The 15,464-nt window shown below is 38.1% G+C and overlaps 1 protein-coding gene across 1 annotated transcript in view; it reads left to right on the forward strand.

Annotated features, from left to right (window-relative positions):
* Positions 1–15,464, forward strand: part of l(3)76BDm (trafficking protein particle complex subunit 8 homolog l(3)76BDm) — a 117,061-nt gene that overhangs the window by 88,650 nt on the left and 12,947 nt on the right. The window contains exons 19-22 of the mRNA XM_081756935.1: positions 1,359–1,512; positions 4,602–4,695; positions 10,536–10,601; positions 13,432–13,481. Coding sequence (XP_081613061.1) covers positions 1,359–1,512; positions 4,602–4,695; positions 10,536–10,601; positions 13,432–13,481 — 364 coding nt within the window. The remainder of the gene's footprint in view (positions 1–1,358; positions 1,513–4,601; positions 4,696–10,535; positions 10,602–13,431; positions 13,482–15,464) is intronic.

A 15,464-nucleotide genomic window follows, 5' to 3' on the forward strand; every position in this document is an offset into this window, starting at 1 on the left:
CCAGGATTACACGAAAGATAACTATTGCATATTGCATAATAAATTTATAAACCCTCACGTTTGTTTTATCCTCTCTATATTTTAGTATTTAATAATAATAATAATAATAATAATAATAACAATATAGGAAACTTATTTTAATCCTGTGATGACTGTGTTGTATTTTTTGTATTTTTGAGTGTTACGTCCTACGATTAGCTGAAGCAGTGGTTTCCAACCTTATTTTTGACTGGTGACACACTTTACTGAACGTCTACGATACACGACACACATGATTTATTAATAACAATATTATTATTATTATTATTATTATTATTATTATTATTATTATTATTATTATTATTATTATTAGGCATGGTCGTATTGCGTTACTTTCATTTTGAATAGTCAATAAGCAAATTAAGGGACTTTTATAGAGGCATGACTTGGATTTGAGAACAAAGTTACTATAAGCATTATATTTTGTAGTAACATCCTCTAGCGATACCTTTCTCTTCATAAAGGGCTTTTTCCCATCATTCTTCCAACAATTTGACCACTGAATACAGTGTTTCGATATTAGCCTATGTTTACGTATATAACGTATGTATTCCCCGTATGCGACACAAAATTACCGCATAGGCCGTGAATAATCTAAATGTATGAAGTAATGATATGTCATTGGTGTCCGTTATTAAGAGGTTTCAGTGCGTAATAGAGAAAACTTATAAATTTAAAGCAGTTTTAAGATTGATTGATTTTATTTTTTTTTTAAATTACTTTTTAAATAATCATTTTGTGGTGGTTATCAATACTGAGTATACCGTATTCATTACTTTGGCGGTGTACTCAGATAGATCCGAATACCTCGTGAAAGTGTACTGAAAATACGTTAATAACAAATTTTAGTTGTCATAATCAAATCGAACCATAACGTGACATACTAACATCACCTATGTCGTATATACATCGGACCTTAACGAGTCAGTCAATAACACGGCATGGTTGCAGGACAGTGATGGAGATGGTACAGTCCTGCTTTTTTTTTTAATAATAATAATAATAATAATAATAATAATAATAATAATAAGCAAAGGCTTAGTCTGCGATTATAATATGAGTGTAGTTTGTACGCAACTGTTTTAATACTAACAATATCGTACTCTATTCGAACCAATACGGTAAATTATGTCGTATACATTAAGTACCAATAGTTGTAGAACAATGATGGAATAATATGTAAAATTCTGGCAGGTACTCGAACCTCAGTCTCCTAAAATAAATAACAATTCCAAAACAATCACCCTGTTTTTGGATATCAATTATTCTATATGTACTAAGTATGTGTTTTTCGATTACATATAGAGCTTGTCTTTCAGGCATCGGTTGTTGAGGCATTTATGGCATATGAACGTAATAGATTCAATTCAGCTTTCTGCCGTTGCCTTAAGAAGTAGTGCGTCAAGTCAGCCTTCAAAAAGTTGTGGTTCCGAAGTGCTAAATGTTACTCTCAAAGTTAAAAATTGCAATCAGGTAAGTTGCAACTTATTTTAATCCTGTGATGACTGTGTTGTATTTTTTGTAGTTTTGAGTGTTACGTCCTACGATTAGCTGAAGCAGTGGTTTCCAACCTTATTTTTGACTGGTGACACACTTTACTGAACGTCTACGATACACGACACACATGATTTATTAATAACAATATACATTATACGGTAATAGTGAAAGATTTCGTTTTTGTAAAGTAGTGACTATGGTAGTGAGCATTCTTCCTATCGCTGGAGGCGTTGTCTGGTACAGTCTGTCTCACAATTGCTTTTAACTAATTGATAAATGCTTCTCGATTTTTAAATTTTAGAATTTCATGACACACACTATGGAATTGTGTGACACATCACTGTGTCGCAGGGGCATGGTGGCTCAGTAGTAGAGCGTTTGCCTCTGGTGCATGGGGTTCCTGGTTTGATCCTCGGGCAGGTAAGTTTGTGGTGGACAACATCGTACCCGCGGGTTTTCTCGGACTACTCCCGTTTCCTCCCACTTTCTTATTCACCAATTCTTCCATCATCATTTACTTGCTTTAATCATCAAATCTCCTTCGTGGCTAAGCGGTTAGCATTTATGCGCTTTTGGCGTGGAAGATCCGGGTTCGATTCCTTGCGGGAACCCATGTGACTCGGATCCCACGTTAGCTGCAGGTCCATGTCTCACTTAGCCTCACTGCTGAACGGGACGCTAAACTAAAAATATAAACTAATCTTGGTTTAATCCCCTTTAGCCTAAACGGCTTAATGGTGGAACGTTAAACTCAAATATTTCATTCATACGAGCCGCGGTGGCTCAGTGGTAGAGCGTTCATCTCTGGTGAGTGCGGTCCCTGGATCGATCCCAACTCGGGTCAAGTGAACTTTGTGGTGGACAGACACCATGTAGTGGGTTTCTTCGGGGTTCGCCCGTTTCCTTCCATTTTCTTCTTGCCACCATTTCATTCATTTTTCATCATCACCGTCTCCGTTAGCCTATACGGCATAACTGGAACGTAGAATTGAAAGATTTCGTTTCAAATATTCCATTTAATTTCATGAATATGTCGTGACACACCGCTTAGGAATCACTGAGCTAAAGAATCGAACAGTTACATATGATAGATCTGAATGTGTATAATTTGGAACATGTATTGTGTGTGCGTCGTGGAAAATATTGAAGAGAAAGAGGATCTGAATTTAAACTAACATACGCTAAATAAATTGAGGTGTAGACAGTGTGAGAAACTAAAAATGAAGTGAAATTCTTAATTTAACGTCGTACGGTTATGTCCTTTAAGCTAAAGAGAGCGGATGATTAATGAAAGTCAGTGACATTGAATGTATTGGTGAAATAATGATATGGAAGGAAACATAAGAATCCCAAGAAAATCCTCGGATATGGTGTTGTGTACAACCTCACATGACATGAGGTCAACTTGTCAAAGCAGAGCTGAGCGTTCTACCACTAAGCCACCGTGTCCCCATGTAGATTGTCAGTGGTTTGATGAGTTTACAGGTAAAATCTGTTTATTGTTAACTGTGAACGAAAATCCTGCTAAAGCACAACGAATTCCCGTTGACTTTACTAGATACCCATGTTTTCACCATTAGTTAAGGGCAAACCTCTATGATAGTCTTCAGTAGCATTAAATGGAACGCGAACTTTATACTAACTATAGTTGAAACGTTAGAAATATGCAGTAATCAACAGTAAAAATAAAATAGAAGAAATTTTGCGAGAACAATTCGATAGTGCGGTAGCCATAAATGGGAATTCAACAATGTGAGGAACCAAGTACTGCAACCATCACGCAAGTCAAAGATTTTTTTTCTGTGTTTTTGCTATTCGCTTATTAATTTCATGTGCTACTGACTTGTCTTCAGTCACTCGCTTTCTCAGGTTCTGTACTACTTGGGATATTCCGAAAGGATTCCCTTCATTACAGAATACCTAATAGACGTAGAAAGTTTTAACTCTTAAAATACGTGTAAAAGTATTGTACTAATTCCCTTACAATAAAGTATATCCAGTAAAATATACAAAAAGTGAAAAAAATGCACGGCTTGATCAGAATTCGAACCCGGGTCTCCGGCTTGTAGAAGAATTGACGTGATTTAAAATCGGTTATTTCTTCAATTACCAAATATAATAGAAGTTTAACCTTTATAGATTGTCAGTCATTATAGATATATACACTGGGGTCTGCAGGCACAACAGGAGTGGTTTGAGAGTTGTATGGCTATTCAGGAAGCAGACTGGGCGCACGGTGGCTCATTGGTAGAGCGCTTATCTCTGGTACGTGAGGTCTCTTGTTCGATTTCAGGCCAAGTAAGTGTGGTGGACAACAGCACGTTCGCGGGTTTTCTCGGAGTACTTCCGTTTCCTCCTACTTTCATTCCACTAATTCTTCCGTCGTCATTCACTTGCCGTAATCATCCGTCTCCCTTAGCCTAACGGGCATAATCGTGGGACGTTAAACTCGAAGATTTCATTTTATATCAGGGAGCAGACTGGGTAGCATAGAGGTTAACGAATTGGCACGAAGACCCGAGTTCGCATCACGATCTAGTCATGCAGTTTTTCATTCTGTATATATCATTATATATACGCCCGTAGGAAAATTGATGTATAAAATTGATTATTTCTTTAATTTATCAAACATGATACACTTAGTGAACTAATACCAGTATGATTGACAAACATTTTATTATTATTATTATTTTCACATTTCTTTCCACTATCTTCATTCCACCAATTTTTTCATAATTGTACAGTCACGTTTCCATTCTTTAACTTTTACAGGCAGGGCTTGAAAATTCTTGCATGCAAGTACTTGCCAGCCAAAAAATCTACAAACAAAATAAATTTAAAAAAAAAAAGACTGATATTGCTATTTATTCTTGAGTTTACGTTTTTGATTGATCGTACTTTACTCGTCAAAGGTAAAAAAAGTACTCGCCACTGGCGAGCAGGCGAGTGGATTTTTCAGGCTCTGCTTATAGGACATACCCGCGGAATTTTATTAGTTTTAGACAGTAGTCAGTCATTAAATCTACCCAGCATGCAGATATTTTATTTGTGTTATATCTTTGCAGTCTCATGACCCTGTGAAGACAGACATAGCTTTACTCCAAACCTCCTCAGCAAGCTCTACGTGGTACTTGGCAAAACAAGCGGTAGCACCAAGTGGTACGTTTTATGTTTCTTTCAGCCCTTTGAATTTTTTTTTGCATATGTCATAACTCTACTAATTCGTTGTAATTATTTAGTTTAATAAGTATTCGTTTTGAAGATTTTTTTAAAGCAGTATTGTGATCTCACAAGGAACGGAAATGAACGTGTCATCCGGACATCCGAATCAAACCTAGTCCATTCGATAAACATAACAAAGATATGTTCATGCACAAAAAATTAGATGCCATGGACAACGGAATAAATCCCTGAGGCCTACTAACCCTGTTAGTATAAAGAAAATCGTAGACTCGCAGTGAAATAGTTATTGCACCAACACTGTTCATAGGAAAGTCATTGTTTATAGTTCATTCTCGTCAGCATGAAACAAGCGTTCTAGAGGTGATGTGTATTGGGACCCATAACGTACTTTGAACAGGGAAAATTGGGAGAAGTCTGGAAAATTCTCTCCAGAAATCCCTTCCATCAACTTTGGACCCCTCTGGAGAGGCGCCGGGTAAAAGTATACAATCCAAATGTATCTCGAAAAATATTATAGGGGATAAGAAATCAGTGTACCAAGTTTTGCTGTGGTAGACGGAATAGATATGAGGGGAAAGGTTATATACCAATGCGCTCTATATATACAAAACCGAACCTATGACCTGGCCTATAAAGAGAATATAATATAAAAATATATAAACGCAGTACTATTTATCTTGATATCAAGAATGAAACAAGCCACGCATATTGTTCCGTGGCATGTGGAGAGGGAAATTGGGGATAAGTCGCAAAAATGTCTTGCAAAATAGCTCTGTTGTGAAGTTCTGCGCCCTCTGAAGCGACACCGAATACGGTAGGTGTCAGTGTGCGAATTAAAGGACATTTTAAGGGGGAATAAAGTGCACATCCGAGAAATTTCATATGGGGAATTTCAAAACTTATGGGAGACATTCAATTCTTCAGAGGGGGATTTTCCCCTCATCCTCCCTAGTAAGTCGCACACTGGTAGAAGTACACAATTAAAATATATCTGGAAAAATACTATATGAGGTATACGGATAGAAGGTATATTCTTAAAACAAGAGGAAATTTAGTATGATACAGTAAGAACGGAATAGAGAACAAAAGGGCATGGGTGGGAGTGTTGGTGGATAACGTGGGTTTATCCTGATACAACTGTAGCACAGTTGTTGTTTAAAACGCTTACTTTATTCTACAGAGAATGTAGTACAAATCTGATATCAGGATAGTAAATAGTATTGCGTTTATATTTTATATATATTATATTCTCTTTTTATAAAGGCAACCAAGTAAGTTCTGTCGCTTTTTCACCCACCATCTTCGAACATCGATATGTCACCGAAGACGCACCTGGAAGGTCAAAATTGGCCCCATCAGCATCAACGACCTGCCAACGTTCTGGAAGGCCATGGATTCCATCGCGGTAGAACTTAATAGGCCGTGAAGCGAAGAAGGTATCAAGTGCATATTGCACCTCTACTAGGGATTTGAACTGGCGTCCTCTAAGGTGATTGTCCAAGGAATGGAGCGGGTGATAATGGGACGGTGCATTGTCCGGGAGTATGGCAGATGCAATAATGTTTCCCATTCAAGGAGTAGAATGGTGTCCCGGGTCATCCTAGCGACGTGAGGTTTAGCGTTGTGCTGTAACAGTAGGACCCCTTTGCCATTCATAAGGAGCTGGCTCCAGAGTTTTGAATTTTGCTTGAACTCGGCTCAACTGCTGACAGTACACAGTTGCATTGGTGCTCTGACCAACTGGTATCAGTTCCCGATGCACGATGCCACGAGTAGTCCACCAAACACACAGGAGGACTTTAGGAGGACCTTCCTCTGGTGAAGTTGTGGTTTTGGCTGTTTTGGAACCTATTCATGTAATGTTAACCAATGATGACGGCGCCGTGGAGTTTCGTACAGGACCCACTTCTCATCACATGTCAACATCCTGTCCAGAAATGGCTCCTTCCTCAAATGAGACAGCAATGAAACACAGGTGTCTGCTCGCGTTGCCTTCTGGTCCGGAGTCAAATCATGTAGGACCCATCGACCGAACTTTTAGTGCTTCCCAAGTTGATGGAGGTGCTGCCGAATGGTTTCTCCACTCACACTGAATTGTAGTCCCAGTTCCTCGCATGTCTGGCCGCTGTTCGCCTGAATTGTTGCCTGAAGATTTTTATATTGTGTATGTGTTGGTTTTCCGGCACGTAGTGCGTCTTCGAGTGTTTCATCATTGTCCTTAAACTTGTTAAACCATTGCTGCACTGTCCGCTTAGTCACGACACCCTTACCAAAGTCCTGGCATATCTTCCACCCCGCTGCAGCAGCGTTTGACACCAACTTGAACTCGTACAGCATACATGCCCTTATGACGCTCTGTGGTGGTCCCATGTTCACTCTGTCATTACGCAAGTTCACGATGTAACTGAACTGCTACAACCAGGTAGTATGTTGGATATACCCACACCAACAACTGACTTTCGCCTTATCTCCATTCGTATTTCATCTCACAGTGTGAGGACCAATGGAACACAAACTTTCATAAAAGACGACAGAAGTTTCTTGTTTACCTGTATATTATGTTCTCTTATATATTATGGTCAGGTCATAGCTTACGTTTTGTATGTATACAACCTTTCCCTTTATACCTATTCCGTCTATCAAAACAAAACTTGGTATACTCATTTCTTATCCCCTACAGTATTTTTTGAGATACATTTGGAATGTGTACTTTTATCCGGGGCCACTCCATAGGGAGTCAAATTTGATGGGAGGGATTGCTGGAGGGAATTTTCCAGACATTCTCCCAATTTTCCCTGTTCAAGTACGTTATGAGTCCTAATACATATCACCTCTAGAAAACTTATTTCATGCTGAAGAGAATGAACTATTAACCATTACTTTCATTAAACCAATGAACAATGTTGATGCAATAGCTATTTCACTGCGAGTCTACGATTTTCTTCATACCAACAGGTTAATGGGCCCCAGGGACTTACTCCGTTGTTCATGGCACCTAATTTTTTGTGCATGAACATATCTTTGTTATATTTATCGAATGGACTAGATTTGATTCGGATATCCGGATGACACGTTCATATCCATTCCTTGACAGTATTTCTTTTGAAATTTTTCAGAACTCGTTTATCGATATCTTATACATAGATGCTTATTTAAATTGAAATAACAGAAAATGTATAGATTTTAGTGGTTTTTATTTCCTGTCAATATTTTGCCTATATACAGTGCGTTTAAAAAATCGCTTCGCAGCGAATTATGTCAGAGATACATAGAAACACTCCTCTACAGTAAATATTGAAAATAGTTTATCTTAGCTTGAAGGCACAGGTAAATCCTCGTACACACGTTTGTAAACACTCAAGATAAAATTTGGCTATCGATAAATTGTATGTACTTTATATGTGAAATCGTCCCTCAGTACTTTACTAATTCTAAGTCGATCTTGTTCCTGTTCAATGAATATTGTTGAACCACTTCTCAGTGCATTGTGTTTGACATGTTCTCTGTACTTGCCACCCGCATGAAACATAAGATAAAAAAAAAAAAAAAAAAAAAAAAGCTCCATTGTTGCTACACCTGTATTACTTGATACTCAACAGAATCCTGATCGACTTTAAGCACTACATCTGGTTACAGTGTGACGCAAACAGTCTGTTTGATGCAGTATACGTCTGTATTGAGTTGAAAGTCTAGCTTCGTTACTGTCTGTGTCAGGAATTTGCATAATATAACATGCGCAAACACAAGGAGAAAAGTGAATGTATCACTTCTTTTCTCATAATAACAAGTACCTACATCTATTATGGAGCGACTTTTTGAACGCAATGTATAGCAATAAATGTAAATATTTTATTAAGATTAGGTGCTTTCTAAATAATGTTATGTAAGACAAATATGTATTTGTATGAACTTTTAGTGCTCCAGGGAGAGACTTTTCTCACGTATTTATTTAAAGATTTTATTTGATGCATATTTACATAATTTCTAAAAAATGTTAACAGCTTGCTGCACCTAGTGTACCTCAATTATACTAAACTATTTCAACGGTCTCATCTTCATTAGTAGATTTGGAAAACACATATAAAAGTATTTTCACTTTTCAAAATATCATTTTGCACTTTTTGTGAATGTGTGTGCCCAAGTGGAAAGTAATGAAGTTCAAACTTATGTTAATGTAAATTCCTTGCACTCGAACAACTGTTCCAGCAATATTTACTACTGCAAACACTTGCACAAGAACTTTCTTAACGCCATATGTAAGATAGAACTAAAGTGTGTGAAGTAACAGAGCGTACAAGAGTTATTTGAGTACAAGGAACTTACATTAACAAGAGTTTATAAATCGTTAGTGTACGCAAGGGATGAGGGGTTTAAACACCCTCCTTGAGCAAGACGTGGGAAAATAAATATGTTCTACTTGTAATAATAAGATACATACATACGAGGTGGTATCAAAATGTCGAGACTAGTTCTATAACACGACAACAGATGGCAGCATAAGGCTATACGCATAGGCACAGGAAGCACCGACCGTCGTCAGTCAGTGTGCCAAGAGACATAGTCCTATATACATCGGGAGCTATGCAGCTGTCAATATTCTGATCACGTGTGTTACTACGTTGATTTAATCATGCACAGCTAGTTAGAACAACGAGCGAACGTGAAATTCTGAGAGAAACTGGTTATATGCGCCACAGAGACGCATGACATGATTCGGCAAGTGTACGGCTATGCTGCAATTGATTGTTCAAGGTGTTTTCAGTGGCACGCGCAGTTCAAGAGTGGAAGAACGCCACTGGAAGATGACGAGAAATCAGGACGTCATTTAACGAGTATAACACCCGAATTCGCACGTAAGGATTGTCGCATAACAATCCACAATATTGCTGCCATTGTCGGGGTGTTATACCGAACTACGTCAACGTGCTGTGGATGGCCGGTCCTTCATGTCAAGGATTATTGCCAGTGACGAAACTCAAGGGTACGGGTACGACCCTGATATAAAGCAGTAGTCTTCACAGTAGAAGAGTCCATCACTTGCACAATCGAGAAAGGCGAGGCAGGCCCGCAGCTCTACCACATACATTCTCATCGTCTTTTTCGACATGCGCCCATCTTACATCACGAATTCCTCTCCAGAGACCAGATCGTCAATAACCAATTGTACTGCTAGATTTTAAGAGTCTGAGGGAGAACATTTGACGAACGACACATTGCAGCATCGCCGTACACTTGCCGAATCATGTAAAGTGTCTCTGTGACGGATTTGTCCAGTTTCACACAGAATTTCATCTTCGTGTATTGTTCTAACTTGCTGCCCATGATGAAAAATGCGGGAACGCACGTGGTCAGAATTGCACCAGCTGCACAGCTCCTGATGTACACAGGACGATGTCTCTTGGCACACTGACTTATGAAGGTCGGTGCTTCCTGTGCTTCTGCGTGCAGCCTTGCGCTGCAATTTGTTATTGTATTACAGAACTAGTCTCGAAGCTTTCTGATACCACCTCGTATATATAAGCCTGAAAAATATGAGACTGAGTGCTCGAACCTACCTACTTGATGACATTTTACGTATTCCACTGGTTTAAATCATATTTTTTTAAATGAGCACACGAAAAACTTGCAAAAATAACACATTCTATGATTATTTTTTTTTAACTTCCTGTGAGTTTTCGAGAAACGGACGAAAGCGACAGAAACTGCTGAAACAGTTTAGTACAAACAGGTAATTTTTACGAAGTAATCTTGAAAAAAAACTAGTAATATTTCTTCCTTTTAACTAAAATGTTAATTTTAAAATATTCTGTTTTCAGAAGTCAAATTGAAAACACAAGAATCAGTGCATCTAATATATAAAGCTCACAGACATTCTGAAGAAGGTAAGTCACTGCCTTAGTTGTGCTAGAAACCCTTTATATTTTGTGTGCCTATGCAGAATTGTGCAGAATTTTAATAAGAAAAGTTTTTTTTTTCCGAGTTACAAATTTCGTAGGCAAATGGGAAGGAAAACCGTAATTAGTAAAAGTACATTACAATACAACTGATTGTCTGTCTTAAACATGTAGGATTAAAAATAACGAATATAGATTTGTTTATTAATATGATGTAAACCGTCTGATCCTGTTACAGAAAGTTCAAATAGATATATTAACCTTTTAGAGACGGGCGTGGTTTATAGACGCAAAGCCAATCTTTCCACTGAAGACAGGTGTGGTGTATAAGTAATTTGAAATGAAAGGTTGAGTGTGGTTTATAAGCCTCATTTGCGTTTAATTTGTCAAATAAGTCATTCAGTACCAAGTTATGGGTTTAAATGACTTCTAGGGTGGCCGTTTTATTGCGAGTCTGAAGAAAGAGTGATGTCTGCCCCTATCTTTTAGAGAAAGACGTGGTATATAGACACCATTAAGGATGTGTGTGATATATATATATGAACACAACATCGAAATTGAGGGGCGGGTGTGTTTTATAAGCCTCATTTGCGTTTAATTTGTCAAATAAGTCATTCAGTACCAAATCATAAGTTTGGATGACTTTTATAGCATTTTTCTTTCCTCTAAAGAAAGATTGATAGCTGTTCCTTTTAAAGACAGCGTGGCATATAAACACCAGCTGATTATCCCGTTGAGGATAGGTATGATATAATGAACACAACGTCGGAACTGAGAGGCAGATGTGCTTTGTAGGCCTCATTTGCGTTTATTTTTTTCTAATAATCATTCATTGTCAATCATAGGTTTGGATGAATTTTTTGGTGGCAATTTTTTTGTATCTCTAAAGAAAGACTGATAGCTGTCCCTGTTTTTTTTAGAGATGGGCGTGGCATGTAAATGCATAACCGATCATTCCTTTGGGGACTGGTGTGAGGTATATGAACACAATATGAACTGAGGGACGGGTGTCGTTTATAAGCCTTATTTGCGTTTGTCAAGTAAATCATTCTATGTTTCACAATGTAGTAAAAATTCAGTTTGAAATTATTTGTTTTACTTATATATTGTATTATAAAGGTAACCATGAAAGTTCTGTCGCTATTTGTAGAGATCAGTGTTCAGTTTGCTATCATACAGTGAGTTAAATGCGAAAGGAGAAAAGGCGAAGGTCAATTGTTGGTGTGAGTATATCCAATATATTACCTTCTTGTGGCAATTCAGTTACATCGTGAACGTGCGTGAGCCCAGAGTGAACATGGAACGTCCACAGAGCGTCATAAGGGCTTGTATGCTGTTCGAGTTCAAACTGAGTTCAAATGCCACTGCAGCGGCGCGGAAGATACGCCAGGCCTTTGGTGAGGGTGTCGTGACTATGTAAACAGTGCAGCGTGGTTTAACAAGTTTAAGGATGATGATGAAACACTCGAAGACGCACTATGTGCCGGGAAACCAACACATACACAAAATGAATATCTTCTGGCAGCAATTGAGGCGAACAGTGGCCAGATATGTGAGGAACTGGACTACAATTCAGTGTGAGTGGAGAAACCATTCGGCATCACTTCCATCAACTTGGGAAGCACTACAAGTTGGGTTGATGGATCCCACACGATTTGACTCCAGGCTAGAAGGCAACGCGAGCGAGCAGATACCTGTGTTTCTTTGCTATCTCGTCTGAGGAAGGAGCCATTTCTGGACAGGGTGTTGAGATGTGATGAGAAGTGGGTCCTGTACGAAGCTCCAGGGCACCGTCATGATTGGTTAGCATCCGATGAACCGGTTTCAAAACAGCGAAAACCAGCACTGCACTAGAAGAAGGTCCTCCTGTGTGTTTGGTGGACTGCTCGCATCATGTGCATCGGAAACTACTACCAGCTGGTCAGAGCATCAATGCAATTGTGTACTGTCAGCAGTTGAGTCGTGTGTTCAAGAAAAAAACTCAAAACTCTGGAGTCAGCTCCTTATGAATCGCAAAGGGGTCCTTCTCTTACAGGATAACGCAAAGTCCACGTGGCTAGGTTGACCCGGGACACCATTCTACACCTTGAATGGGAAACACTATTGCATCTGCTGTACTTCTCGGATATTGTACCGTCCGATTATCAATTGTTCCATTCCTTGGACAATTACCTTAGAGAACGCAAATTCAAATTCCTAGTAGAGGTGCAAAATGCACATGATACCTTCTTCGATTCACGACTCACCAAGTTCTACAGCGATGGAATCCATGGCCTTCCAGACGTTGGCAGGTCGGTCGTCGATGGTGATGGGGACTATTTTTGATCTTCCAGGTACGTCTTAGGTGATATATCTATGTTCGAAGGTGGTAAGTAAAAAAGCGACAGAACCTTCTTGGTTACCTTTATAAGATTTTATTTTTCATTTTCATTTTTATTTTTATTTATTTATTTATTTATTTATTTATTTATTTATTTTTCTGCTGAGTAATACCCAGAAAATATTGTTGCTCAAGTTTAAGAAACCATCATACCTAATTTAACCAGAATTCTTAAAACAACGTAAAAATAAAGGAACACTGGGAAAACTTAAGAAAAAACTGTATTGCATACAAAATGTTGTAACAGAATGTAATAATTGTTTTTAGGCATTGGTTATCACGTAGAAACTTGTAATTAGTACCACAATAAACACTTCTGAGATACTGATCACGGTCCTAGAAACATGTGTGATTTTTATTTTTTTTTTTAAGACTTGTTAATTGATTGAACTTCATACCTTATTTACTAAAAGTAATTTTCTCTTATTTCTTTTACAGGCTCAAATAATTTAATACTGTTCTCTGATGTGCCTCTTGGCAACAAGAAGGTTTGTTAATATTATAACTTCTAGCTTCTATTTTTGCAGTTGTAAAACATCTTTTATTCTCATGTTATAAACGTAAAATTTTATAACATGAGAAAATCTTCATTTTAATACAAATCAAAATGTGACGTAGCTTTTCTGTTTTGTTTTTAAACACTAAGCGTAACTTTAGTGTAGTTATGAATGGAGCGCATATTAGCCATACTTTCTGTTTCCGAATCTGATTCAAACTGTCAGACATGGAGCTCGATTAAGTGGCTATTTGCGTACTGTCAAGACATTATTCGAAGTAAAGGGTAAAAGCTACAAAAACTACAAAGGAAATTGAGTTGTAGAAATAGAGGGAAGTGTGAATATTCGGACAGTCCAAAACTGGTTTACTAGAACGTTAAAAATGAAATGAATTTAAATTTTTCAGTTTAACGTCCCACGTTTATGCCCTTTAGGCTAAGGGAGACGACGATTAAAGGAAGTGAATGATGATAGAAGAATTGGTGTGAGGGAACAGGAGTATTCCGAGAAAACCCACAGTCACGATGTTGTCCACCACAAGCTTATTTGGACGACGATCGAACCAGGGACCCCACGCATCAGGCGTTAGCGCTCTTGCACTGGGCCACTGTGCTCCCGTTTGAGCATTAAAGATAAATCTCGTGCTGGGAGACCAGATGCCGTGAACAGAGACCTCCTGGAGCAAGAGTATAATGATTGATCCACACACAAATATATGTCAGTTGGCAGCACAGACAAGATCATCCCAACGCACAGTACTTCATCATCTTCGTCATTTGGTGTTTGCCTAGGAACAGCCTCGAAATGTCTCCCACGAACTGACACCACAGCAGCTGAAAGACGACTCACTCTGCGTTATACAGTTGCTACAGAATCCTCGTGAGGAGAAGTTTGGTTGTCGGATCATCACAAGTGATAAAAAAAAATTGGTCTTCCTGCGACATTCTGCTGGTAGTCTTCAGAGGTTGTTACTAGGCTAAGAGGCACTGTCAGTTACCCAAAGAAAGAAGTTTGAGTTAAAGTTCTTGTTGTGCATATGGTGAAATATCGATGGTCTATTGTTGTGAAAACTCGTTCCAGACGACCAGAGGGTTCTGTTTCAAGTTGATAACATCTCTTGCCACCGGACAGAAGCAGTTATCCAGAAATTCCAAGGATTCGAATTCTTACAAAACCCCATATGTAGTCCAGAAATGGGCCCTTCATATTTGTGTCGCTCTCTCACACAAAGATGACGGTTTAAAACAATCGATGATACAGTGTATGGTGTGCGAGAGATTTTTTGCCTCTAAATTCGCTTAGAAGACATCCAACACAAGAAACTTTACTTTGCAGAATAAGGTAAAACCTTCCCTATTTTTACGTTGTACCATAGGTTTCAGACCAAAACGAACGAACTTATGACTCATTCTGGTTTTCGGTTCATTTAGAGATGGAACTCGTAAACTATAAAATATGAAATGGTATGTGTAATAATTTCATAAGCACGTGATGTAAGTTGAGTCTTCGTTCTAGAATTTCTTAGAATTCCCAAACATAAACCTATTTTCCAATCAGCTGATAGTTTCGAAAGGCATTGCAATGTACAGTATTTATGCACAATACAGTGATATTTTTAATTTAGATTTTTTTTTGAAATGAACAAAAATTTTCGATATATTGTGTTCTTCGTTATTTATATATTAACTATATGCTTTGCACACAATCCCAGAAAATATTATATGGATTTATACGTCAGCATTAAGAATTTATTCTTTCTGCCATACTTTAATAGAATATTGGGCTTGTTGAATGAGATGGAACGGAAATATCTAAAAATTACAAATGTATATCGTCTGCTTTGCAAGATTTCCAAAACTTGAAAAGTGATTGATAAATGTATTATATTATATTGGTATGTAGAAGTTAATGCATCGGCATAGTAAGCCGGAAATCCAGATTCGAATAACGGTATAGGTCTAGTCGTGCTTTTTT

The sequence above is a fragment of the Thermobia domestica genome, chromosome 1, assembly GCF_964235325.1.
Source record: "Thermobia domestica chromosome 1, izTheDome1.hap1.1, whole genome shotgun sequence".
Taxonomy (NCBI): domain Eukaryota; kingdom Metazoa; phylum Arthropoda; class Insecta; order Zygentoma; family Lepismatidae; genus Thermobia; species Thermobia domestica.